At 41.7% G+C, this 27,607-nt stretch overlaps 1 protein-coding gene across 4 annotated transcripts in view; it reads left to right on the forward strand.

Moving 5' to 3' along the window:
• The window catches only part of Dhc64C (dynein heavy chain, cytoplasmic), an 88,307-nt gene extending 61,037 nt beyond the window's left edge, over positions 1-27,270 (forward strand). For all 4 annotated transcript variants that reach the window (XM_080281692.1, XM_080281693.1, XM_080281694.1 and 1 more), the window contains 23 exons: positions 138-361; positions 709-859; positions 1,243-1,717; positions 1,981-2,179; positions 3,286-3,429; positions 4,788-4,923; positions 5,502-5,627; positions 6,141-8,447; positions 8,879-9,083; positions 10,139-10,350; positions 11,093-11,269; positions 14,758-14,981; positions 16,138-16,348; positions 16,797-17,038; positions 17,818-18,031; positions 18,443-18,637; positions 20,280-20,463; positions 22,864-23,007; positions 23,508-23,614; positions 23,845-24,048; positions 24,829-25,026; positions 25,286-25,454; positions 26,010-27,270. In XM_080281692.1, the coding sequence (XP_080137818.1) occupies positions 138-361; positions 709-859; positions 1,243-1,717; positions 1,981-2,179; positions 3,286-3,429; positions 4,788-4,923; positions 5,502-5,627; positions 6,141-8,447; positions 8,879-9,083; positions 10,139-10,350; positions 11,093-11,269; positions 14,758-14,981; positions 16,138-16,348; positions 16,797-17,038; positions 17,818-18,031; positions 18,443-18,637; positions 20,280-20,463; positions 22,864-23,007; positions 23,508-23,614; positions 23,845-24,048; positions 24,829-25,026; positions 25,286-25,454; positions 26,010-26,269 (6,708 nt within the window). In that variant the 3' untranslated portion in view covers positions 26,270-27,270. The remainder of the gene's footprint in view (positions 1-137; positions 362-708; positions 860-1,242; positions 1,718-1,980; positions 2,180-3,285; positions 3,430-4,787; positions 4,924-5,501; positions 5,628-6,140; positions 8,448-8,878; positions 9,084-10,138; positions 10,351-11,092; positions 11,270-14,757; positions 14,982-16,137; positions 16,349-16,796; positions 17,039-17,817; positions 18,032-18,442; positions 18,638-20,279; positions 20,464-22,863; positions 23,008-23,507; positions 23,615-23,844; positions 24,049-24,828; positions 25,027-25,285; positions 25,455-26,009) is intronic.
• Positions 27,271-27,607: the final 337 nt, after the last annotated feature.

Here is a 27,607-nt window from a genome sequence, read left to right on the forward strand (position 1 = left end):
CGGTTTTAAGCTAAAAAGACTTATCATGCTTGGAATGTCATGTGATATTGATTAAAGACTTGACATGACAGTTATAACAAATTTTTAACCACATAGGCTTGTTTACCAAATGTGATTGTACTTCCATCCCCCTTCAGGTGCAGCGAGATGTTGCAGCCATCCTTGCACCACACCTGACTCCTGATGGACTGGTGGTGAAATGCCTGGAGTATGCTGCCAGCAACCTAGAGCACATCATGGACTTCACACGCATGCGAGCCCTGTCGTCACTCTTTGCTCTCCTCAACCAGGCTGTGCGCAACATTGTTCAGTACAACAACACCCACCCAGACTTCCCTATGCAGTCAGACCAGCTGGAGAGGTGTGTATATTTTGGTGTTGTAGGTTATTTCAGCGTAACCTTGGCAGTAGATCATGTTTGAAATTTTCCTGGAAGGAGACTAGGTAGGCCACAAGTGAAGAGGCCTACTTCAGAGAGTTTTAGAAGAGTGCACAGACAAGGGAGTTTGAGGTGAAAGATTGCAGTTGAGTCATAATAAAGCTTTCTCCCCCCCCCCCTCTTGTTTCCCAATATGAAAAGCTGGCATATTGTACTAGGGCACTAGGCAGTAGCTAGATCAGTAAGTATATTGAGTGTGTATTTGTTTAGTTAACATCATGGCATAGTACTTTGAAAGTAACTGTTATATTAATGTTATGCATTATCAGATACATCCCTAAGGCACTGATCCACTCACTGTTGTGGAGCTTTGCTGGTGATGGCAAGTTGAAGGCTCGCAGTGATATGGGTGACTTCATCCGCAACTCCACCACCATCCCTCTACCTCCAGGCACCTCCAATCCCATCATTGACTATGAGGTATGTAGCTTGGTTCCAGTCTTCATCACTGATTTTCAAAAACTGTATCATATCAGTCAGTTCTTTTCCTTTTTAATTTACATAGTTGATGGTAGTTTTCACACTCAGAATGTTTATTATCACGGCAGAGGAACAGTAACTATAATGATTCTCTGTAACATTAAGAAATGTATTTATTTTTCCTCTTAGTTACTTGCAGTATAGATGTTTGCCATTTGATGCAATATAAACTAAATGTATAACTTTATCTTATTTTCTTGTAAACCTGTTAATTAAATGAAGAATACTACAATTAGACCTGGATCTTACCATTGTATATAAGTTTCAGGTTAGGAATTCTGATTGTACTTAGTACTTAATCTTAACTGAATGTCTCTCCTTAGGTGGCAATCAATGGTGAATGGATGCTGTGGTCAACCAAGGTGCCAAGCATGGAAGTTGAGACCCATAAGGTGGCAGCACCCGATGTGGTGGTTCCAACAGTTGACACAGTGCGACATGAAGCCCTGCTGTATACCTGGCTGGCAGAACACAAGCCCTTAGTGCTGTGTGGACCTCCAGGCTCTGGCAAGACCATGACACTCTTCTCTGCATTGAGGGCTCTACCAGACCTTGAAGTTGTGGGGCTTAACTTCTCTAGTGCAACCTCTCCAGAACTACTGTTGAAAACCTTTGATCACTACTGTGAGTACCGCAAGACCCCTAATGGCATCATTCTGTCTCCAGTGCAGCTGGGCAAGTGGTTGGTTGTGTTCTGTGATGAGATCAACCTTCCTGACATGGACAAGTACGGCACTCAGCGCGTCATCAGTTTCCTTAGGCAGATGGTGGAGCATGGTGGCTTCTACAGAGTCTCAGGTTAGACCCTTCATCCTCTTTTATATTAAGTGACATCAATATTTTAAGTTACCATTACCAAACTGTTGCAGTTGTTGCTTTGTGGTTCCTGAAATATGCCAGTAGTTTTCTACGATTTATTGGCCAGTATCTCGTAAATAATATATAAAATGTTAAATTATGCATTGGAAAATTATCGGTAATATGATTTTATTTTCCCAGAGGAAGCTTCTCTCCTTTATCAGCATTGTGTTTTTATATCAAATTATTTTTCATATTTTCAGACCAAGCATGGGTGAAGCTGGAGAGAATCCAATTTGTGGGAGCATGTAATCCTCCAACTGACCCTGGCCGAAAGCCTCTCTCACACCGATTCTTGCGTCATGTGCCAGTGGTGTATGTGGACTACCCAGGGGAGACCTCACTCAAGCAGATCTATGGCACATTCAACAGAGCCATGCTCAGAATCATACCACCACTAAGGTTAGTAGGACTGACGTGGTTGCATTTATTAACTGTTTTTGTTTTTACCTAGTACATGTTTTGTATTTTAGTCCAGAATTACTCGCTGTGGGATAGTAGTGCAAAAATGCATCAGCCACATACATAGAATACCCTAAAAAAAGAGTATAAGACAGAGCCGTAGAATAATTACGAGGTGCAGTTTGAGGAAAGTTTCACACTGTACACTCAGCCACCAGTTTGAACTTCTGAATGTGACAGGTACCTGTGAAGCAGTAACCAAACACCTGCCTGTTTGGTAGCTGTGTGAGAGGCAAGTTATGAGTGGGGGAGGGTTAGGTGAACTAATGGATCCTACCTCATATCCCCACCCCTCCCTCATGTCCGTACCTAGTGTGTGGCTGATGTTTCACCAGCACTAGTCTCACATTCAGTGGGTTGAAGAACTTTCTTCAAGTGTGCGTAGAACACAAATATAAATCAGCTTAAAAGGAGGGGGGGGGGGAATCCTTTCCGTGAAGGATCACATGACATTGAGAGGTACACAGTTCATTGCTTTGACTCAGTATCCAGCCTGTCCTTGTTACTGAATACTGGTATTGCACTACTTTCACCATAAATGGACAACTGAGAAGTATAAGCTGAAATTCTGTACTGTACAAAATACCATAAAAACATCTACCTCATAACACTGCAAATACATGCTAACACAGAGGTACCAGAGCCATCCAAATTCTTCACCCAGATCCATCTCCCTTCTCTGCCTCAGTACCAACAGAAGCTACAACACAGAGGCAGTTCATTCTTCTCTCACTGTAATCCTACCATTCATGCTACTTCATGAACAGTACAGTATTTAGTTTTCATGACATAGGTTTTCAGTGTAACGTCAACAAAATGTCTGAGAGTATCTGACTGAAGTGGCTGAAAATCTGCTGTCCATAGGATACACATTACATTATCTAGAACACCAGTAAGGAATGCACAAAATGTACAGTATGCTGGTACATTGTACATGGTAGAGAATTGGTAATTTGCTGAATCTAATATTTGCCTGTTCATTCAGTGATTGATTGCAACTAAGTTATATCTGTACTCCATTAATAATACAACAATTTACCCTACAGGTCATATGCAGACCCACTGACAAACTCAATGGTGGAGTTCTACTTGCAGTCTCAGGAACGTTTCACTCAGGATATGCAGCCTCATTATGTATATTCACCTCGAGAAATGACACGCTGGGTTCGAGGCATTTGTGAGGCTATCAGGTATGTTCCTTCTGCCTGTGGGTGACTCCACACTGAGTGGCAAGCCGAATGGTTTCCTGTACACCAGGAAACCATTTACTAAGTTGGGTGGTAACCATATAACCAAATTGTGGCACCTGATGGTTTAGTGGGGAATTGTGGGCTCCAATCGGATTGAGCCAGTAAAGGTTTATATCCAGGGGGTGGTTGGGGTTTATTGCTCACGTAATGCCACTCAGGGATGAGTGAGGCTGGTCACTCGTCTTAAATGTCAGGACTGATTTGCCTAGTCCTGGGTTCCTATGCTTCTCATGGGGAAATGTACTGTAGAATTGGATGATGGATTGATGGATCAGGTATGTTGATGCTGTGTTTAATAATACCATTACTGTGTAAGTTTATGAGACTGGGGCAGTTCACTGGGGTTATAACCATGTGAATTGAGGGAGGAGAATAAAAAAATTAAAAAGTCAAGTAAAATGAGGTACAGTACTGGTAGCAATATAATAAGGATAATATGGAAACCTTTGTAAACATACTAGTTAAGATGATTTTATTGAAGTGGTTGGATGCATTGAGTGCATACATTATGAAAGATTAAGAGAGTGTACAGTATTGTATAGAAGCAAATTTCATGGGAAAGTGAAGAGCGAGCTGTATAGAAGCAAATTTCATGGGAAAGTGAAGAGCGAGCAAGCCAGAAATTACACGAATTGCTGTATGTGGTGAAAGAATAGTACAAACCCAAAATTACGTGAAGAACAGCTTTATGTGGTGAGAGAAATTATTGAATTTTGATACCTGTTGGAGGATCACACTTGGGGTGTTTGTCAGGAACCACTTCGGGTGAATCGTGGATAAGTTTTCTTGGCAATAGACAGGTAGATAGCATGAGCCATCTGCCATTGCTGTCACTTGTTGGGGTCGGGGTTGGAATGGAACATGAAGTTGGAGTTACTCTGTCAACTGATGAATCCTGACATTTTAATAATAATATTAATGATAATACAAATGTATGTGAATGTGAAAAGTTTTATTGTACTCTTTTAGTTGTTTTTTAATATATCCGGTGCTGTCTTTAATCCTATGACTTTAAACCGTCATTATTAGAGAGGCATAGTGCATGCTTACCTAAGTAATTTGTCTGTTTTGTTAAAATAGTGTCTTTCTGAACTTCCCTATATATATAGAGTGACCGCGATGGAGGAGTCTCCAGGTTCCTTTAATGTATCTTTTATATGGGTGTAGCATATTACTTTCACACTATCAGCCTTCACCTCCTTCTGGGTGTCTCATCTGGGACATTGAATATCATTAGCTCTTGTAATGCTTCCTGCCATATATATTATCCTCAAGTCTCATTTGTAAACTTTCTACAGACCCCTGGAAAGTCTTGATGTGGAGGGTCTGGTAAGACTGTGGGCTCATGAGGCACTGCGACTCTTCCATGACCGCCTGGTGACTGATGAGGAACGGAAGTGGACCAATGACAATGTGGATGCCATTGCCCTCAAGGTATAATTATTGCTGTTGGTACATTAGCCATTAATTATTAACATTAACCCATTGAGTCTATGGCTGTAGTTTATATTATTTCATGCATCTCCTTGACTATTTTATTCAGCTTGAGAGATGTGGGACTAGAAAAGTTAGATATTCCTTCGTTATAATCGTTCTTAAGCTAGATAAATGTATCCTGTGGTTGCAAGGGTAAAATTCAGTCAACTTGATCAAAAGGAGGAAGTTTAGATCATCATTATCAGTTCCCTCCCTCTAAAAGGTATACCATTGGCTACAGTCGTGTTTTCTGTCTATGATGACAACTACTACTTTTCCCTTGCAGGGTTTGGGGACCATAGTTTAGAACATTTAAGGTGATGTGACTCACCGGCACCTGTAAAGTTTTAATATCCGAGGTTATATCTTGCCAATTAAGGATAAGTTTCTCTTGTTTCTAGATATCTTGTTTTTCGTATATCTGGCATCGTATTTCTTTGTAAGAAGGATATATCTCCCTAGTAAGTTGCAGATCACTGCACATGCATATACTGTTCATTATGCAAGTTTACATACAAATGACCTCTGACCTACAGCACTTCCCGAACATTGATCGTGACCGCGCCCTGCAGCGACCCATCCTTTACTCCAACTGGCTTTCCAAGGACTACCTCCCTGTCAACCAGGAGGAGCTCAGGGACTATGTCAAGGCCAGACTGAAGGTATGTATAGCACTGGGACTTCCACTGTTGGTGTTTAATAAGTAAATGTTATTCTTTTAAAGATAGATGGTATTGAAGAGTCATATAGTGCTTACCATTTGTTCTACCCTTCTGTTATTCACCACTGCAGATTGCAGTTATGAATAGATGTATCTTGTAATGTGGTTGTTAGTTTAGCATTTGTAATAACTAAAACCTAAAAACTTTTATTTTAGGAATTAAAGTAGGCATAAACTAATTTGCAAATGTCAGCACTGGTTGGATGGGGTAAATATTATCTTGGTTTGTTATATAGGTAATTTCATCATTAAAGTGTTTACATTTTAATTTGATCTACAGCCCAGTTAGAGATAGAGCAAGAGAACATTATTGTTTTCATATTGCGCAACACGTTTAAGTAAAGCAGTACTCCAAGGCAGTGCCAAAATAGAATCTCAAGAGTTAATCCAGGTGGTATTTTATGTAGTAAAATTCACGTTACAGTTTTTAATAGCAGTAATGTTTTCCCTGCAGGTGTTCTATGAGGAGGAACTGGATGTGCCACTGGTACTGTTCAATGAGGTGCTCGATCATGTGCTGAGGATTGACCGAATCTTCCGCCAGCCACAGGGTCACCTCTTGCTCATTGGAGCCTCTGGTGCCGGCAAAACAACACTGTCACGCTTTGTGGCTTGGATGAATGGTCTCTCCATCTTCCAGATCAAGGTCCATAACAAGTATACCCCTGAAGACTTTGATGAGGACCTTCGAGCAGTTCTGCGTCGATCTGGATGCAAGGATGAGAAGATCTGCTTCATCTTGGATGAGTCTAATGTCCTGGACTCATCCTTCCTGGAGCGCATGAACACACTGCTGGCTAACGGAGAGGTGCCTGGACTGTTTGAGGGTGACGAGTACACCACCCTCATGACCCAGTGCAAAGAGGGTAGCCAGCGTGAAGGTCTCATGTTGGATTCCAGCGAGGAGTTGTACAAGTGGTTCACTGGCCAGGTCATGCGTAACCTACATGTTGTCTTCACAATGAACCCCTCTGCTGATGGACTCAAGGACCGTGCAGCCACTTCACCGGCGTTGTTCAACAGATGTGTCCTGAACTGGTTCGGTGACTGGTCCAATGGTGCTCTGTTCCAGGTAGGCATGGAGTTCACCAATCGCATTGATTTGGACAAGATGAACTGGACGGCACCAGACTACTTCCCAGTGGCTTATGAGTGTCTCCCAGCACCACCAAACCATCGTCATGCCATCATCAATGCTTTTGTGTATGTCCACCAGACTCTTCATCGTGCCAATACTCGCCTGGCCAAGAGAGGCAGCACTGTCATGGCTATCACACCACGACATTACCTGGACTTCATCAACCACTTTGTCAAGCTGTACAATGAGAAGCGCTCAGAGCTTGAAGAACAGCAGCTTCATCTCAATGTGGGTCTGGGCAAGATTGCTGAGACTGTAGAGCAGGTGGAACAGATGCAGAAGTCACTGGCCATCAAGAACCAGGAGCTCCAGGCCAAGAATGAGGCTGCCAACCTGAAGTTGAAGCAGATGATCAAGGATCAGCAGGAAGCAGAAAAACAGAAAGTGGCCAGCCAGGAACTTCAGGAGCAACTAGAAGCTCAGACTGAGCATATTGCCATCAAGCGAGAGGAGGTGATGAAGGACCTGAGCAAAGTAGAGCCAGCAGTTCAAGATGCACAGAATGCTGTCAAGAGCATCAAGAAGCAGCACTTGGTGGAGGTGCGATCAATGGCCAACCCACCACCCATGGTCAAGCTGGCCTTGGAGTCCATCTGTCTGCTGCTAGGTGAAGCCACTTCAGACTGGAAGGCAATCAAGTCTATCATTATGAAGGACAACTTTATCAACACTGTTGTCAACTTTAACACAGATGACTTGCCTGATGAGATCCGTGAAAAGATGAAGAGCAAGTATCTGAGCAACCCTGACTACAACTTTGAGAAGGTTAATCGTGCATCTTTGGCCTGTGGCCCCATGGTTAAATGGGCCATTGCACAGATTGAGTATGCTGATATGCTGAAGCGAGTTGAGCCTCTGAGGAATGAACTGCGTAGCCTGGAGAATATGGCTGAAGAGAATAAGAAGAAGCACGAGGATGTCAAGTCTCTCATCAGTAGGCTGGAGCGTTCCATTGCTGCTTACAAGGATGAATATGCTGTGCTCATTGCCCAGGCTCAGGCAATCAAGACAGATCTGGAGAATGTGCAGGCCAAAGTAGATCGTTCCATGGCTCTGATTAGGAACCTAAGTATTGAAAAGGACCGCTGGGCTGCTACCTCCGATACCTTCAAGTTCCAGATGTCCACAATCATTGGTGATGTTCTACTGTCCTCTGCCTTCCTGGCATATGGTGGGTACTTTGACCAGCAATTCCGAGAGAATCTGTTCACAAACTGGTGCCACCATCTGCAACAAGCCAGCATTCAGTTCCGTGGAGATATTGCACGTACCGAGTACCTCTCAAACCCAGATGAACGACTGAGATGGCAGGCCAATGCTCTCCCAGCAGATGAACTCTGCACGGAGAATGCCATCATGCTAAACAGATTCAACAGGTACCCCTTGATCATTGATCCTTCAGGACAGGCCACAGAGTTCATCATGAATGAGTTCAAGGACAAGAAGATCACCAAGACCTCCTTCCTTGATGATTCATTCAGGAAGAATTTGGAGTCAGCCTTGCGATTTGGTAATCCTTTGTTGGTGCAGGATGTAGAAAACTATGACCCCATATTGAACCCTGTACTGAACCGAGAGCTACGTCGCACTGGAGGCAGAGTACTCATCACCCTTGGAGACCAGGTGAGGGCTATTGAATCTGGGTAATGTCCTGTTTAATTTATTTTTCCTCCCATTTTCTGCAGCGATTAATAAGGCTACATGCAACCCCACCAGTTCACAAAGAGTATCATAAGGTAAATAAAATATTCTGAACACAAACCCAAAGAGCTAATTCCAGAATGCTGTGATATATAACACAGAATCATGTTTCATGCCTATTTAACAAAGCGTAAAGTAAGTTTTGTCCCTCGAGCTTTTTTTATATAAGGTGTAACCGCAGCGTAATGTAATATTGGAGACATTTGTCATTTACGTAGTAATTTGTAATCTTTTTTTGTGGGCTTTCATTGTCTTTGCTTTTTTTTGTCATATTTCAATCCATCCTAAGGTAGGGAAAGAAAAGGGAATAATAATGATGATGTAATGGTGGACCTTTGTCATTGACTTTACAGGACATTGACTTGTCACCTGCATTCACCATCTTCCTGTCAACTCGAGACCCAACGGTGGAGTTCCCACCTGACATCTGCTCCCGTGTCACCTTCGTCAACTTCACAGTGACCCGGTCATCACTCCAGTCACAGTGCCTCAACCAGGTCCTCAAGGCTGAGCGGCCAGACATAGATGACAAGAGGTCCAACCTTCTGAAACTGCAGGGTAAGAGACTGAAAGACATAAGAGGCCTCATAACACCTCTTCCTTTGTGATTTATTTCGAGGACTGTATCCAAGCTTTCTCTTGTTTGTTATTTACATTGTGGTAGGTGGGAGCACTCGCTGTCCACTCGCTTGATGTAGTGCTGCTCTCGTGTGGCTGCCATTTCCTCTCTTCCCTCTTTCCTTCATTCCTCTCATGTTCTTCCCTTCATTCTTTCCTCTTCCTTCTGTCTGCGGGCTACTGTACGCTGAGTGACAAGCCAAATGGTTTCCTGTACACCAGGAAACCATTAACAATGCCAGATGGTAACCATATAGCGAAACTATGGCACGTACTGGTATAGTGAATAATTAAGGTGCTCCAACCGGATTGAGCCTGTGTCGGTTTATATCCAAGGGGTGGTTGGGTTTTATTGCTCATGTAATGCCACTTGGGGATGAGTGAGGCTGGTCACTCATCTTAATGTCAGGATCAACTTGCCTAGCCCCGGGCTGCTATGCTCCTCATGGGGCAACACAGGATTAGATGATATATGCATGTTTGTGTAAATGTCAGCTTAGTTTGCATGCAGCAGTAACATACAAGAAAATCTCCAAAGCCACATTGAATACAAGCATAAGTTTTATATGCTTTTAACTTTGGTCAAGAATGGGAAGGTAGCCCCATTATTTTTTACAGATATTATTTTAACTATATAATTGATGCATTAAATCTGTCTGGCAAGTACAGTTGAAGCCCATCAGTTAAAGAAAAAAATAAATGTGCTGATGGTTTGACACGTGAGGTAGAACCAGGATCCTGAGGGTTTGAATGGTTGTTGAATGAGTGCCTGGTCCATTTCACTGAGATACCTGGCATCAGTAATAATTCTTCACCTATCCTGCATTGTCTTTGCTTTATTATGTGGATCACTGCCTCACCCTATCCGTAGGTAGGGGAAATAGATCAGGATGACAATGATGAATGAATGACAAAACCTAGATTAGTCCAGATATTTTATATTTAATTTAGGTTTGAGGTAATGTACTTTTGGCTAAATGCACTTCCGCCTGCAGGAGAGTTCCAGTTGCGTCTGCGTCAGCTGGAGAAAAACCTACTGCAGGTGCTGAATGATGCCAAGGGTCAAATCCTGGATGATGACTCAGTTATTACCACTCTGGAGACTTTGAAACAGGAAGCTGCAGACATCTCACTCAAGGTGCAGGAGACTGACAAGACCATGAATGAGATAGAGATGGTGTCCCAGCAGTACTCACCTCTCTCAATGGTGAGTACATAATGAATGAAGGTTGCATTAATATGGGGATTTTACTGATGTTGGTTTGCTAATTGGATAGTGTCGTGGTGACCATACCATTTTTTCCACTTGTATTACAAAAGATTTTCACCATACTTCATCCCTTTTGGGAATATTGCACTTTAGATACTAACTGGTACAGTATTTATAAGTTTATGTATTGATCAAGCATCCTAATGATTGGTAGTTGTTTGTAAATTATGCTTATGTGTTACAAGGATTGTTTAATTTGCTGAGAAATGAAATATTGATATCTGTGAAAACAGTGCCTAATAACTATATGGAAAGTTTTCAAGTTACTAAATTGATACTTAGCCATTTGCATTCACTTGTCTTAATCACTCTAAGACTATGGATAGCTACAGATCCCAGTAAATGAACTAGTAATTATGGTGTGACACCCACTTGCTATCCCAAGAGAGAGTATATGGGATCTAGAGGAGGACTAGGGGGAAGATAAAAATATAACTTTGTTTAATGACATGAGGTGGACTTTCTTTCCCCTCTCTTGAAGTTCAGACAGTTGATATCAGATTAAAAATCAGTTAAACTGAAACTTGGTCATGGAAAATGCTGATCTTCGATTGTCCATTTAACAAAAATGTTATCATGTTAATATGACTGCATTTAAGGTCACCCCACCAGGATTAAGATACTTGGATGTAGATAGATAAAATTAAAGCATAAACTGACTGACTGTGGCTTATCACAGGCCTGTTCCAACATCTACTTCACCCTGGATGCACTGCACCAAGTGTACTTCCTGTATCAGTACTCTCTTCACTTCTTCCTGGATGTGTTCACTGATGTGTTATCCAACAACCCCAACCTCAAGGACCACACTGATCCTGCTACACGCCTTTCCATCATTACTACTGATCTGTTCCAGGTTTGTACAGTCCCTTCACATTTTACTCAGCATTAATCATTCTTCTCTCAGGTAATTACCACTGGTCTTCTCCAAAACAAAAAATATTTATTGCAGCAGATTTTATATAGTGTGGGGAGTATGTAAAAGTAGGCAAATCATTCTCTGAATATTTATATATTTGCATTAACAATGTAGTTTTGATTGAAAGCTGGCATTACAGTACAGCTCAGTCTGATGTTACAATCCATTACAGTAATCACTCTAATATCCGGACGCCCAATAACCGAACATCCCCACTAACCGAACCTTATCGTCCTGGGATCAAACATTCCCAAAATGGTCCGAAAATCCAAAAAAATTGGAAAAAAAACCGATTTTTTGCCGTCCGTAATTTGAACTTGCCGCGCGCGCCGCGTGAGAGCATTGTTTTGGTTCGTCATTCCTCCGACGTCCGATAGAGCGCCGCTGCATCCTCCCCACTTCCCGCCTGTCTCTCACCGCGACTGGACCTGCGCTCTTCGTAATGGCTGCCCACGTGCTCGCTTGTGGTGGTGCCGTACTTGCTGCAAGGCCTCCTGCTGCTCTCTGCCCTACTCTTAGTGTGTGTGATGATGGCCCCGCCTCCTGAGAAAAGGAAGAGAGTGGTGTTGACTCTGGAGAAGAAACGGGAGATATTGGAGAAGGTTGATGCGGGTTGGTCTTCCTCTCGCATTCTCCGCGAGTTCAACCTGGCCCGGTCGACTTTGTTTGATATCAAGCGTTCCCGAGACAAGCTCATGCAGTACACGGCTGACTTCTCGTCGAGAAGCAAACGCAACGTGGAGAGGAAGGTTATGTTTACTCCCAAGTATGCAGAGATCGACCGCTCCACGTTGATTTGGTATCGACAGCAACATGCAGCTGGTGTGATGGTACGTGGAACGGAGCTGAAGGCTGCTGCTGAGAAGTTTGCAAGGCTTCACGACGCCCTAGACTTCAAGGCATCCGAGGGTTGGCTCTTCGTGTTCAAGTTGCGACATGGCCTTACTAACCGTAAAGCACATGGCGAAGCATTGGACGCTAACGAGGATGGAGTGGACGAGCTCGGCACAAGGTGAAAGGCTTGATCGACAGGGAGGGCCTCACTCTCGGTCAAGTCTATAACGCTGACGAAACTGGCCTATTCTATCGCTCGGGTGCCAACGAACACTCTCGCCGATGAGACGGAGAAGCGTGTACCTGGCCGCAAGCTTTCTAAGGAACGGATATCTGCTTTGTGTTGTGCCAATGCTAACGGCATGCACCGGCTTAAGCTCCGTTATTGTTGGCCGTGCAAAGCAGCCTCTCGGTGCCTCTCGTGGGGTGATGGATGTCCTTCCTGTCGTATGGTACCATTCTTTGAAAGCATGGTTCACAGCTGTGATTTTCAAAGACTGGTTTCACCATCACATCGTCCAGGAGGTCATACATTACCAGACGAAGACACTGGGAATACCTCGCGACCAGGTAAACGATCTCCTTCTCCTCGACAAAGCACCTGCCCACCCTTGCGACAAGGACATGGTTGCTGAGTATGGCCGTATTAGGTGCATGTTTCTGCCACCTAATACGACTGATCTCATTCAACCAATGGCCCAAGGTGGGTTGGTGGCTACAAAGCGCCTGTCCCGTCGGAAGTTCCTGGTCGAGGTGATGGTGGTTCTCGAGGACGAGGACGGAGCGCAGGGAAGGACGTGACACTCGAGGCAAGCGGACTTTGGAAAACCTTCGCTACAACATCAAGTCTGCGCTGTACAACTGGGCTAGTGCATGGAAGGAAGTCCCTGTGAAAACTCTTGAAAATGGTTGGTCTCGTCTGCTTCTCGGAACAGATGTGGAGTACGATTTCCTAGGGTTTGACGTGGATGACTTCCATGCACGGCTGCGCACGCACGGCGACGATGTTGATGTGGACGATGTTCGTGAGTGGTTGGACGACGACGAGGGCGATCCTGGGTATCAGACGTTGTCTGATATCGAGATCGCGTCTTCGGTTGCTGGTGTCAGTCCCGAACTTGAAGATTCCGACGACGAAGGCGATGATGATGCAGACTCCGCCCAGCAGGACACTACTCCAGCCATCCCCAAGCTGAGCGCACTGGAACATCTAGAGTTCGTCCTAGACTACCTGGAACACCCGGACTGCGACAGGGAGATGGGGCCCTTGGGACTCGTGGAGGAAGTGCGTGCTTTCCGGCAGCGCATCATCAATCGCCAGAATCGTCGGTCCTTGCGTCAGTCAACGATTGACAGTTTTTTCAGGCCCGTGACCCCGCTGTGCCAAGCCCTGGTTCCACTCCGTTGCCTCCCCAAGACAGGCCCTCATGCTCCGAGCCACAGCCCAGCACATCAGCTACAGTGGAGTCACCGCCGACGTGAGTTTGCGGCTGTCTTCAGAGTCTTCTGTAGTCGGTACGCCATCACCACTACCCACCGATGCACCCCTTGGACGCCTGCCAGTGATACTCTCGGGCTCTGACAGTGAATAAACAGCAAGAACTTCTCCACTAGACCACACGGGAATTTTGAGTGTTGTGCAGTGAAAAACGGTTTGTTGTGTTATGGTTTACTAGTTGGGAGAAATGACTTTGTAGTAAAGAAACTTATCGTAACTAACCTTTCTTTGTTTTGGCTTTGGAAACTTAAAAAAACTTGGGAAAAGTTAATGTGCAACACTTAAATTTAATGGAACATTATTTGGACTAAAGTGAACACTGTGAAAAGAACGGACTTCTGTGTGTTAGTGACTAAGTTCAGTGCAAGACTTCAGGAAGAGTGTAGTGCAAGTGCTTCAGGAAATCGTTCTTACTGTCAGAGTCCGAGAGGAGGCGGTTATTCATCGAGGTGGCCAGGGACTTGCTGTAAGTAGCCAAAATGTTTCATGTTGTACTATTTTCCATACTATATTTACCAGAATGTTTCATATTGTATTTTTTTCCCATACTATACTTACCAGAAAGTGTCATACTGTACTTCTTTCCATACTAAACTTACCTCATGCATGTGCAGTAGGAATGGGTTTTTCAGAGTTCGGTTAGGTTCGGTTAGGTTAGGTTCGGTTAGAGTCCATAAGTACCAGAATGTTTATTAATGTATGAACATACTTCTAAACCCACATTTTATGTGTCTATTGCATTTATTTCAGTCATTTATGTGCCTTATTGGTGTGATTTGGGTGTTAAATAGGTGCTATGCATGTCCGGAGGGAGTTGTATAGGTGTTTCTCTGTGTTAGGGTCCGTAAGTACAAGTCCATAAGCTGGGGCCCAATATCCGGACAAAACCAATATCCGAACCTACCGATGGCTCTATTGATCCGGATATTGGAGTGATTACTGTATATGGTTATGGTCATATACAGCATATACAGTATTACATATATTGAAATTGGTAAAACATACATCCTCACTACTTCCCTAGATAAGAAAAAAATGTTTGGTTGATCAAGTTTGAGAATTTGTCTAACTGTTGTGGTCTTGCGTGGTGCAGCTGACCTTCAAGCGTGTGGCCCGAGGGATGCTTCACACAGACCGCCTGGTGCTGGCAGTGCTGCTGGCACGCATCAAGCTACGTGGGGTGACTTCTGAGCCTTCCCATGATAGCGAATTCCAGTTCCTCCTGAAGAGCAAGGAGGGTCTCCTCAATTCAACCATCTCTGCAATGCCTGGACTGACACCTGAGCAGACTGACTCCATGCTTAGACTCAGCAATAAGTATGTCATAGAAGAGCATTATTCTATTTTGGTATGAATGGCATTCTTAGGGCTTGAGTGATGTGTCATGGTTATATGGTCTGTACTACATCAGGAGCCTTCCTGCTTTCTTAACTTTGTGTTTGACCCATAGTGTAGTTAGATACATTAGTTATAGCCCATCTTATTGCGGTCTTGAAAGGACCATTAGGTACGTTGCTGTTTGCTCTCCTCTTTATTATATATACTTTGATGGTTATACCACTACTGACCATTTATTACTTTTTTTTAGATCCTACCTCATCCCATCCTTAGTTGGGAAAAAGGGTTAGGGTGATGATGATGATGGTAATAAGTAATTATTGTGATGCAGAGGAAATATCTTACTTGTTTAACTAATTTTTGCATTTTCCAGGTAAACTGAATCTCATGCCCTCAAAATCAGTAATGGTTAAACTCTGTACTTACATATATCATAACAGGTTAAGCAGGCAGATAGTGCTGTGATGTTAGTGCATTGAAATTAACAAAATCAGAGTAAGTAATAGTGACCATAAAAGTGTATTATTTACCATTAACTTGCCATTTCCAGCATACCTTACGTTGACCCTGTAATACTTATTAATTTGGAGGGTCAGTGTTGCAACATAAAAACACATTTACCATGTATTATAATAATGCCAATATTTATGTTCACACTGCCTAAAATGCTACCTTTCCAGGCAAGTACTGTACATTGTAATTTAGTCCCATAACTTTGGCAAATTGATTTTTTTTTTTTTTCCTCTGCCACTTTGTTAGAAGTAGTTGAGTGAAATAAAAAGAAGGGATTGAAATAATCTAATTCATATTCGATAATTTGTGAAGAAAATGAATTGTCAATTTGACTAATCAGTTAGAACATAGCCTGTTCATTGACTACTGAAAATATAAAACCATGTGTGGCATGGCCCTAGGCTCTTGCACTTCTGATGAGGCAGTACTGGATTGGATGGTGGATATAGTGATTACTAATCGTCTCGATAGTTTCCGTATTACAGTACTGCATTCTTTCATTTTTAATACCCATGCAGTACACAATCATACTTTGATAAATTGAGATCTGTTATGTATTCTTCAACTTGGATAGTGTATCACTGACATTAAGTACTAATTCTTTCATTTCCCTAATTAACAGAGTGGCAGCCTTTGCCAATGTGGAACAGGTGGTTGGAGGTAAAGACTTCCAGAACTGGCTTGAGTCTGCTTCACCTGAGCTGAATGTACCAACAGTGTGGCACACAGAGAAGCCATTGTCAACAGTTGGCTTGTCCATGTACCAAGTGCTGGCAATACAAGCCTTCAGGCCAGACAGACTCTGTGCTGCTGTCGGCAATTTTGTCAACTCTGTAAGTTGTCACAATGGGCTGGGTTATTAAAATAAATATTCAATATATACTGTATGTGTGTCTATACTTTATATATAAAGTTTATTTAGGTTTAGTAAATTTTTGTCAGTTGATTTTACCAATACTTAAACACTTGGTTTTTCATGTTTTACTGTATACTGTGCAGTTCCTTTCTGAAGGCCTTAGTCATTACGGTACCTCATTTATAAGGCTTTATTAAGGCATGTAGCATTTTGCAAACAGATACCCTTTGTGGCATCATACAATGGATATTGGATAGGATTGACAGTTGAAGGTCGTTAGCTTATATCGAAAATTTCTGAGCTGTATAAGAAGAAGTTGCCTGCATGCCTTTTGATGAATTTTTGTTTTTATTTTTGCATTATACCAGAGATGAAGTCATGAATGGGTTCATGGTTGAATGATGATAATCTTTCCTCCCTTGTAGGTGCTGGGTGAAGGATTCCTTGCCATTGGAGAACGTGAAGTTGACATGGCAGGTATTGTTGAGGGCGAGGTGAAGGCCAACACCCCAGTGTTAATGTGTGCTGTACAGGGTCTTGATGCCTCCTCTAGGATTGATGACCTCGCTGCAGAACTGAACAAGCCCATCACTTCCATCGCCATTGGGTCTGCTGAAGGCTTCAGTGAGGCAGACAAAGCTATCAACTCTGCTGTTAAGAATGGCAGGTGAGTTAGATACAGACTTCAGTTGCTATTGCAATATGTTTTGGCTGGTCACTGGTATATATCTATCTGTATCTATCTATATACTTATTATATATCAGCTATCGGTATGTGTGTGTGTGTGTGTGTACAGTATATATATATATATATATATATATATATCTATATATATATATATATATATATATAAAGTACTTGATGAACTGTTGAACTGTTAATCCCTTTGCCACAGTGACATTAGTATAATTTGTGTATGTTACCTCCAGATTATTTTGTTCAGATTAGAAAATTTAAGGAAAGCATTATATGCTCCTCCACAAAAAGTAATATCTAGCTGGACTGAAATCACCTAGGGATAGCAAGAGTTTTATATAAAAAATTGTCCTCCAGCTGACAGGGATAATGATAGACAGTCATGAATTTGTCATATATTCTGAGGATATCTTGTATCATATACAGCACTATATACACTCCATTTCCTGTCATTAATTGTGCAGAGCATGGTAGACTATATACCATGTTAATTTGACTATGATGGTAGATAATACAGGGGAAGGATTTGGTTGTCAAGATGGAAATAAAAGGTCATGATGATGATAATGATTTGTCAGTCATACACATAAAAGGGTTTGGTGGGCAAAAGTGAGAAAGAAAACAAGGATGATGATGAGATTATCATAATATACAGTATTTGTAAGCCATGCAGAGAAGGAGTTTAAAATGGAGACACACAAAAAATATAACCTTCATGTTAATCGCCAACCATTCTTCACGAATATCAGGTGGGTGATGCTAAAGAACGTACATTTGGCACCTGGGTGGTTAGTTCAACTGGAGAAGAAGCTACACTCGCTACACCCACACCCACAGTTCCGGCTGTTCCTTACCATGGAAATCACACCCCGTCTTCCTGTCAACCTTCTCCGTGCTGGACGGGTCTTCGTCTTTGAGCCACCCCCAGGAGTTAGGGCCAACCTCCTTCGCACTTTCAACACGGTAAGCTGGTGCTTCTTTAATTTAAAATTCCCTTCACAGAGCACTCTGTTGATTGTTAGGTCTGCTACTTCATTATTTTTTTAGTGGAAAATAGAATGAGTTAAGTTATTGACCAGGATTACATGTTTCTTGTGAAAGAAATGAAAAAATGTGTGATGCATGATGATTTTGGTGTGAGTAATGATAGTCCCAGTCAGTATTCCCTCGTGTGTATGCAGCTGTGAATAAAATGAGATTCCAGCCCATGTGATTAATGTTGATTAACAAGCTCTTGTCAGACTGTGATGTGTTTTTGCAACTTTTTAAAGCAACTTTGCAAGTGTATGAGTTGAGCTTATCAGAGTTGAGATTTGGATGATCATTTACCAGAAATATCAGATTTAACCTGTATGTCTCCCATTTATCCTTCAGGTGCCGGCGTCAAGGATGATGCGAGCACCAAGTGAACGAGCACGGCTGTACTTCCTCCTGGCCTGGTTCCATGCCATCACCCAGGAGCGACTGCGCTATGCTCCCCTTGGCTGGGCCAAGTACTATGAGTTCAACGAGTCTGACCTCCGTGTGGCCTGTGACACACTTGACACATGGATTGAGGCCACTGCTATGGTTAGTTAGCACATAAGGGAAGAAGTAGTTAAATGCATAGGGAAGTGGTCTACTGTTTGAAAGGACTGTAGTTTGATCCCAGCCTGAGGCATTTTTATTTTGTTTAAACAGACTTTATGATTTGCAAGACCCACCACCATGTCATAAAAACACCCTTGCCAGTACCATCACAAGTCATGAATGACAACATAGGCATGTACAGTATTGTGTCTGGAAGGTGGGTATGATTGTTGAAGTAGTGAAGTGTGAAAGTACAGCAAGCTCGCCCCGAATGTGTGGGTTTCGTTCCAACCGTGCCGCATTCAGCGCAAAACCGCGTAAGTTTTAACTACTACTTATTTTGCTCCCTAGACCCCCTAAATGTGGTGTTTTGTTGTTATCTGCCATTGGTAATCAATATGAAGCACTTTAAGTGGTTAGAAGGTTTATTTAATGTCATAACTTACAAATACAGTACTGCACAGCAAAACTTCAACATACAAATACATAAAAACAAGGCAACATTCTGATGCCGATTGGTTTCGGGACAACATGCCATCAAGTCAGTTTGCTGTCACGACAATAACAAGATAATTCGCCATCATTAATGAAGACAGCTATGGGTGACGCTAGAATAATATTCAAAGGTGACTACAGCGAGGAAGAAACAAGTTAATTATTAACTAAAGGTGCGAATTTCCCTGACGGGGAATCATCCATGTTTTGACGGGGAATTGTCTCGCGGCAAATTGACGACGGCAAATTGTCTCAGAACCCACCGATCATGGGTATTCATATTAATCATGTTAACTGGTTACAAGGCTTTATTTAATGCTTTAACTTTATTTAAGTGCTTCAACTTACAAGTACATACCAGAACAGTAAATATTTAACTTTCAAATACAGTATTTGGAAAAGCAGTACAACAAATCTTGAACGAACAAATAAAAAAGGCAATATTCCGATGCATATCAGGTAAACTGGTTATAAGACTTTATTTCTTGCTTTAATGTTATTTAATAGTACAGTACTTTAACTTGCACAAAAACTTACCTGAACAGTAATGTAAATATTTAAATTACAAATACAGTACTGTGGAAAAGCAGTACAGCAAACCACGTGATCAAAACAAACCGTGTGTGCTGCGCTGATGTTCGTGGGTTTGGCCTTTCAAAGACCTCTCTTTTGTAAATTTATAGTTTTCGTAATGGTTCTTTAATCTTAACGTTGTCTTATACGTATCCCAGCACTTACCGAGTATAATTGCAAGTGCGTTCGGCGAGAACGTGTTCGGGGCGAGATTACTGTACATGGTGTTGAGGAGGACTCTTGTGCCATAAGGAATGGCCTGTCAGGTCTGTGTTCAGAACCAGACACAAAAGGGGATGGTTGGGAGGAACCTTCTAAGGTTGCTGATGTCTGGATTTAGGATAGAAACTAGAATGGATTAAAGAAGAAAGATTTTTTTGGTGTAAGGCTAGTTGAAACTACAGTATATTTCATTGATACAGTGATGTCTTATTATACTGTTATGGTAAATTGCTACTGGCAGACAATTTTATTAAGCTCTCATACAGTGAAAGGGACTGTTAAAAGCTGTTTAGAGATTTTGAAAAACTTCTGATAATTTTATCATGTATTAATTTAAGCCACCATATCTCAGGGCCGAACCAACCTGCCCCCTGAGAAAGTGCCATGGGATGCTCTGGCTACTCTTATGTCACAATGCATCTATGGTGGCAAGATTGATAATGAGTTTGACCAGCGGCTTCTGACATCATTCCTTAACAAGCTGTTCACTCCTAAGAGCTTCGATCCAGAGTTCCCACTTGTTTCCAGAGTTGATGGTAGGTTGATTTGATGTTGAATAGTTGTTTTTAGTGTCATTGTTGCTCTTGTTTAATTGCTGTTGTTGATCAAGGCATTATTTATATGAAGGAATTGTACACTCACACCAAAAACTATCAGTGCGTTGTGGGTCTGATGCCATCCGGAATGATTCGATCATGTGGCAGTGACAGCCCATTAATACCTGTATATATTATAACAATTACTGCCATTCCCTACTCATTATGGAGGACACAGGAGGTATTTGAAATAACATTCATCTGTCGTCTGGGATGCCTGCGTGTGGGAGGACAGAACTGCAATTTCCAGTTACCTTTGTTCCATGTGTCATAATGTTTAACACGTATTGAGCACCGATACTTTTTGGTGCGAGTGTGCCTATGTTTAGATGTGCCATAACCCATTAGCTCCCAGGGTTTCTGTGTAAGGGACTGTGCTGGAAGGGTACTAAGCATTCTGCCCCTCTGCCTATGGACTCATCATCACAAAGCTCATAGGTCCCTACCCTGGGGTTCCCCTTTTTATTAACTTTTGAAAATGTCCAGTTCTGTCCTATACTGAGGACACTGGATGTAAATAGGATAATGTGGTATGGCTTCTTTGAGTCAGGGTTGAATGTTGTGTAAGTTATTGCAATTAGTAGTTCTGGTTGCTTATGGAGAGGGTTTGAAGCATTTGTCACTGCCACTTGGAAAATTTTGGGATGAATATTGTCACTAAGTGTCTGAAAATAGATAAGATATTGTATTTGATTTATTATCATGTGCAATAGGCCTAATACTGAAGTAAATGATTGGAGTAATGGAACAACTCAGTTTAGATTATACAGATAAAATAAGGTGTGTCCTTAAAGATTAGTGAGCAGTAGTACTGCCTTTGCATTGTAACTTGGTTTATTAATTGAGAAAGAAGGTAAACTTGTGTAGGACCTAATGGTAAATGCAGCCATCTTGTCAACTCTCGCCAAGCTGGAGAGCTCATATAAGGCACAGTGAAGGTCTGCACAGGCCAAGCTGCAAGCCTCAGATGAAGTACTGTACAGTTTACAGTGGTTATAAAACAGCGACTCAGGGGAGGTAAACTACTTAAAGAATAAGCATGGCAGGGTTTTAGAGATAATCAGATTATACCTACTTAAAAATGTACATAGACCTGTTAGGCCATATTCTGAATAGTGTTATTTAACCCCTAGACACCGGGCTATATTTACTGTGGTCATTCTCCCAGTACGACCAGTTTCCCCAAAATTGCTTGTTTTCAAACCTTTATGTGTCAGAAAGTAGAGCAGTTGGGGAAACAAATTAAAGACCGTATTCCTCTACAACTCTTCTTCTTGCAAATAAAAGCACCTTCATGTCTGTAGGTCGTCACATCGATGAGTAATGACGTGATGAAGAGGAGTGATATTTGGCGCTTACAGTAGGATGTATAGTATTCATGCTTGTGCTCGCGGCTAGGACATTGGATTCGCTCTTAGTGTGATAACTTCTCCATTACTAGATAAACTAGACACTGTTGTATCCAAGGCGTGCCCTATGGCACTATCACTGAGCCCATTCCTAGTATCCTTGGAAAGAGGCTTGGCAGGTATGGATGAGGCAGAAGTCCATGTGAGACAGGAATGGAATCGGATGAGAAGGTTTAAGAAAATATCGTCTTGGACTTGGCAGTCACAGAGATGACTTGAGGCATGGTTGGCTAGGCTGGTGGGACTCTCTTCCTAGCGTTTGGTGACGAGAACAAGTGGTGGCCACTTCAAACTGTGGCATAAAAACAATTGCGGTTCCTACCGACACCCGACAGGAACCTAGTGCCTCTTTGCAGTTGGTCCATACCATCACCTGGTGGTTACAGGTTAAACAAAGGACATACAGCTAAAGTATTTTTACATTTTATAGTATAAGTATTGTGTGTGTGTGTGTGTTTATATATACAACGTTCGTTTTTAAAGGCTCCAACATGCTTGCATGTGTCGGCCTTGGTCACCTAATGGCGGCTCTCCATGCTGCACGATCCATTGCAGCCTCCCTGTTCAGTCCCTTAACCCTAAGGTCACACTTAATGACCTCGTCCCATGTCTTTCTCGGTCTACCCCTCATAATCCCACCCCCAATATTAACACTTCTCACCTTCCTCACCCAACTATATATATATATATATATATATAATATGTATGTATGTATGTATTTATGTACTGTATAGTATATGTACTTTATGTGTATCTTTTTTGTACAGCTATTCAGTATTGTGCTATTGTAATAGTTAATATTGTACAGGAATAGAATTGTAACACTGGAGCAGTATGACGTTCTTATATAGTGAACTGATAATTTATGTGGTATACTATAAGCTTGGTGAGTTATGATGACATACTATGAACTTCATTTGTGCTGTTTTAGGCATTGAAGGTCAGAACATCACTATGCCGGATGGTATCAGACGTGACCAGTTCCTACACTGGGTGGAGTCCCTTAGTGACCGTCAGACTCCATCTTGGCTTGGCCTTCCTAACAATGCAGAGAAGGTCCTTCTCACCACCAGGGGTATGTTACTTAGTTTTTTTTTTTTTTTTTTTTTTTTTTTTTTTTTTTTTTTGAGAAGCAGATATATTTGTAAATTGATCAAAACAGCAAGATAGATCCATGAATTGTCTGCATATCATGCAGTATTTTCAGAATATTAGGGTGGAAAGTCAAATACAGTCAGTAGTGATATATTTTCCAGAAAGTGTCATGTATATATATATCCCTACGTGTTAAGTGGGGTTGGTGGAGGATTAGTGCCCCTCCCTGTAAAACAATTAACTCTGAGCCCTTGGCCACTCCGTTTGGGATACATGGCGTCTTGCAATGAATGAATGAATTATATATATATATATATATATATTTTTAGGGGAGGGGGCACTACTGTTGATAGAAATGAGCTTTAGCTAATTAGTGCACATACATAACAAGCAGATCTTTGCAGTGTTTAGTAAAAAGTAGCTACAGTTACTGTATTAGATTTTTATAGATGTACATAGTTAGGGTGATTTATTTCACAGGGACTGACATGCTAAGCAAGATGTTGAAGATGCAGGTGTTGGAAGATGATGATGAACTGGCTTATGGTGGTGATGAGACTCCTGGCACTGAGCGAAAGGATATTGAGGTCGGCCACTTCACTTGTTCGATTCACATGTTCTTTTTGATAATGGTGACAGTTCTCACATTAAACAAAACAGCACTATTTTTAAGTTGTTCTGTGGATAATGTATGGAAAAAGAGTAGACTGAATATCAAACCAGTGTGCAGACAAATGGAATTGATACCCTTATCACATTCTTGTGTTACTTGCCTCAAGTGCTGTTCAAATAGTGTAATGTACATCTTTGTGTCTAGGGCCGACCATCATGGATGGTGACACTGCAGCAGTCAGCCATCACCTGGCTCTCACACCTGCCAGAGGCATTAGTCACATTGCGTCGCACTATGGATAACATCAAAGACCCACTATACCGATACTTTGAGCGCGAGGTCAACTCTGGTGCCAAACTCCTGCGTGTCGTCAAGAGTGATCTTAATGATGTCCTTCTTATCTGCAAGGTTAGTACGGTTATGCTTTGCTTTGAGCGTGGTAGATTGTAATGAAGTGTTTCTGGTGATAGCACTTATTTTTTGGAAGGAGATTGAGATTTTGTCACCATGGCAGTCATTATCATCATCATCATCTAATCTTGTGTTGCCCCCATGAGGAGCGTAGGAGGCCTGGGCTAGGCAAGTTTGTCCTGACATTTAAGATAGGATGACCAGCCTCACTCATCCCTGAGTGGCATTACATGAGCAGTAAACCCCAACCACACCATGGATATAAACCTGCACAGGCTTAATCCGATTGGAGCGTCTTAATTACCAATTAAACCACCTGGCACCACAGTTTGGTAATATGGTTACCAGCCAGCATAGTAAATGGTTTCCTGGCATACAGGAAACCATTTGGCTAGTCATTCAAGTGTAGAGTCACCCATAGGCATACCATGGCAATATTGTGTTAAGTTTTTGGTAAAACTTTGGGAGTAAGATTGTCATTAAGCGATAAGACAAAAGATAATGCATTATGTTATTTTGGACTGCCAACTATCCATTCACCTGTGGTGCTACCTTTAGGTTACCACAGAGTGACAGGTCAAATTGTCTTCTGTTACCATCAGTTTCCAGCAACTTATGGGAAGTAATAGCTTCTTTTGTTCCTTGGTTAAGCTCCCAGTCCATAGAAAACTTTGTGTACCACAGTCAGCACCAATATGTTTATTCCATAAAAGGAAGCTTGATGTCATCTGATTTGGTTAAATTTTTGATCGACTGTAAATGTTATGTCGCTGACAGGGAGAGAAGAAGCAGACGAACTACCACCGCATGATGGTGAGTCAGCTGGTGAAAGGCATCATCCCTGACCAGTGGAAGGCATATACAGTGCCACGTGGAGCTACTGTCATACAGTGGATCACAGATTTCTCTCAGCGTGTTAGACAGCTTCAGGAGATATCCAAGCAGGTGGCCCAGTTTGGTGCTGGTGAGCTCAAGGTGGGTAGTTTGCCTTATTATTGTGTATATTGTCATTTATGTTAGTTTCATATGTTTTATTCGTTTCTGTAAATTTTCATTAGATTTTTCATTACTTTTACAGTAGTAGTTGTTTAATACCACTTTTTTTTTTTTTTTTAGCACTTTTAGGGGAAACTTTTTGAACTGGAGGGATAAGATGTAGCTTTCATTAATCCCATCTGTATGAGGGATTTTTTTTTTCTTAAGTTGGATAAAAAGACCGCATCTCATATTCCAGAATGTTACTGTATGGCTTGGTGGACTGTTCAACCCTGAGGCTTATATCACAGCTACTCGCCAGTGTGTTGCACAGGCCAACTCATGGTCCCTGGAAGAGCTTATGCTGGAGGTCTCTATTGCTGATGCAGAGGGACAGGTCACATCAGGAGGTGGCTTTAATGTTAAAGGTAGGTGGGGGATAAACTTGGTGTAATATCAGGATTCAGAGGGTTTGAATGGTAGGTGAATGAACATTGAACCCCACTTCTGTTGTCATGCTGTTGATCACTTCCCTCCAGTCATGCTTATCTCTACCCTTGCTTTCTGAACCCTATGTCATCCATGCTTAGGTGGAAAAAAGATGTCGGAATAATGTGATCGAATGGTCAGAGGACTGTCATTGTGTTTTGTATGTTAATGTTTTTGAGATTCAGACAGTTAGAAGCACATCCAAGCACCTATATACTGCATGAACTTAAAACTTAATGCAGATAAGCAGATTTCTAGAGTATGAAGTTAATTACATTGTCCTAAGCAAGATGAGATGTATGAAAAAGACCAAGTGAAAGTAATTGATAGTGTTGAGGCCTGTTTTCTCTGGGCATGTTGTTGATATTTTTACCACTTATTTTCTCTTCATTTGTTTCTGGATCCTACCTTACCCCATTTAAGATGGGAAAAAAGGTCTCGATGATCTTGGCAACAGTGATGATGTTAATAGTGACCCTTATTTGTGCCCTCAGGATTGAAGCTACAGGGTGCAGTATGTGTCAGCAATGAACTGCAGCTGACCCCCACCATCATGACAGACCTGCCTCTGGTAACCCTTAACTGGGTGCATGTGGAAGTCACTGAAGGGGACAAAATAACACTTCCAGTTTACCTCAACGCCACACGTACAGACATTCTCTTCACCATTGATCTGAGTGTGGCCAAAGATCAGAGCCCACACAGCTTCTATGAGCGTGGTGTGGCACTGCTTGCATCCATCAACCTCAACTAAGGTTTCACTTTATCCTCATATCCCAAGCAAAATACGAGGCCTCATGGTAATGAGAGAGTATTTTATAAAGAAAGTTCTCTAATTTAACACTGCACATTCAGTCTCCCTAAAGTAATATAACTTGATCTTTCTCATTCCTTGAATTGTGATAATTTGTGTAAACTTTTTAACATCATTTTCAACCAAATTCTTTACCTGATACTCCTGAAAATACTGGTATCATGTACTGCTAATTTGCTGCTCTGGCCATCCTAGGGCTTAAGAAAATAAAAAATATCATTACAATATTGCATCTACAACAGCAGATAGTTAATATGGTATTATGATGTAGTTAATATGGTATTATGATGTATCTGTACTGATATATTATTTTAGTATTGTAGTAGTAGTAATAGTACTGTAGTACTGTACTTAGTTTGATCAGTAGCATCATTGGTAGTTATTATCATATATTTTGTAGATTATTTGCTAATATACCTGGCCCGATCTTTAGCTTGGAATAACGGTCAGGACGATGACAGTAGAGACTGAGGCCTGGGTTTTTATGATGTTTATATCTAATAGGAAGAGATGCTGTTGCAAATAGAATAAGTATATGTGCTTGTTTCCAGGTTTAGGGATGCGTTGAAGAAACTTGAGAGTCTCATATTGTGCCATGACAGAAATTCGTGTGTATAGAACATTGGTTTTAAATTGGGTAATCTGTCTGTTTTTCAGTATTGACAGTCAGTGTTTTTCAGGATTCTGGGTCTCTTAGTTGTCCCATCACCGGAGAGAGTATAAGCTTTAGGTGGCTTTGTGCTGGATGTCATACTAGCAGTGCTCATGATTGGCTAAAGACGTAACCTGGTACATTCTGCGTATTTTGAATTAGATTATTTTATCTCCCTCTGATTTTATTTTGGCATATTAATATGTATATATAATAAAGTATCCTTCAAATTACATTGTGGTCCAGTGTAATGCCTCATGCTTTGCATAAAGAAATCCAGATCACTGTGATCGTGTTTGACAAATGAGCAGCAGATAATAATAAGTGTTGGAAAGAAGAGCAGATCCTTTCTTCATATTTTTGGGTATCGGTAGGATGGACATGAACTAGTGAGAGTCATCAGCTTGTTACTTTAATCAGAAAGAGTAATTCATTCATTCATTTATTCATTATCTAATCCAGTGATGTCCCATGAGGAGCCTAGGAACCTGGAGCTAGGCAAGTTGGTGCTGACATTTAAGATAGAGTGACCAGCCTCACTCATCCCTAAGTGGCAATACATGAGCAATAAACGCCAACCACCCCTTGAATATGAACCTGGGTTACAGAATTACTACTCAGCATTG

The sequence above is a fragment of the Coenobita brevimanus genome, chromosome 90 (genome assembly GCF_032717465.1).
Source record: "Coenobita brevimanus isolate Jiangsu-jjx chromosome 90, ASM3271746v2, whole genome shotgun sequence".
NCBI lineage: Eukaryota > Metazoa > Arthropoda > Malacostraca > Decapoda > Coenobitidae > Coenobita > Coenobita brevimanus.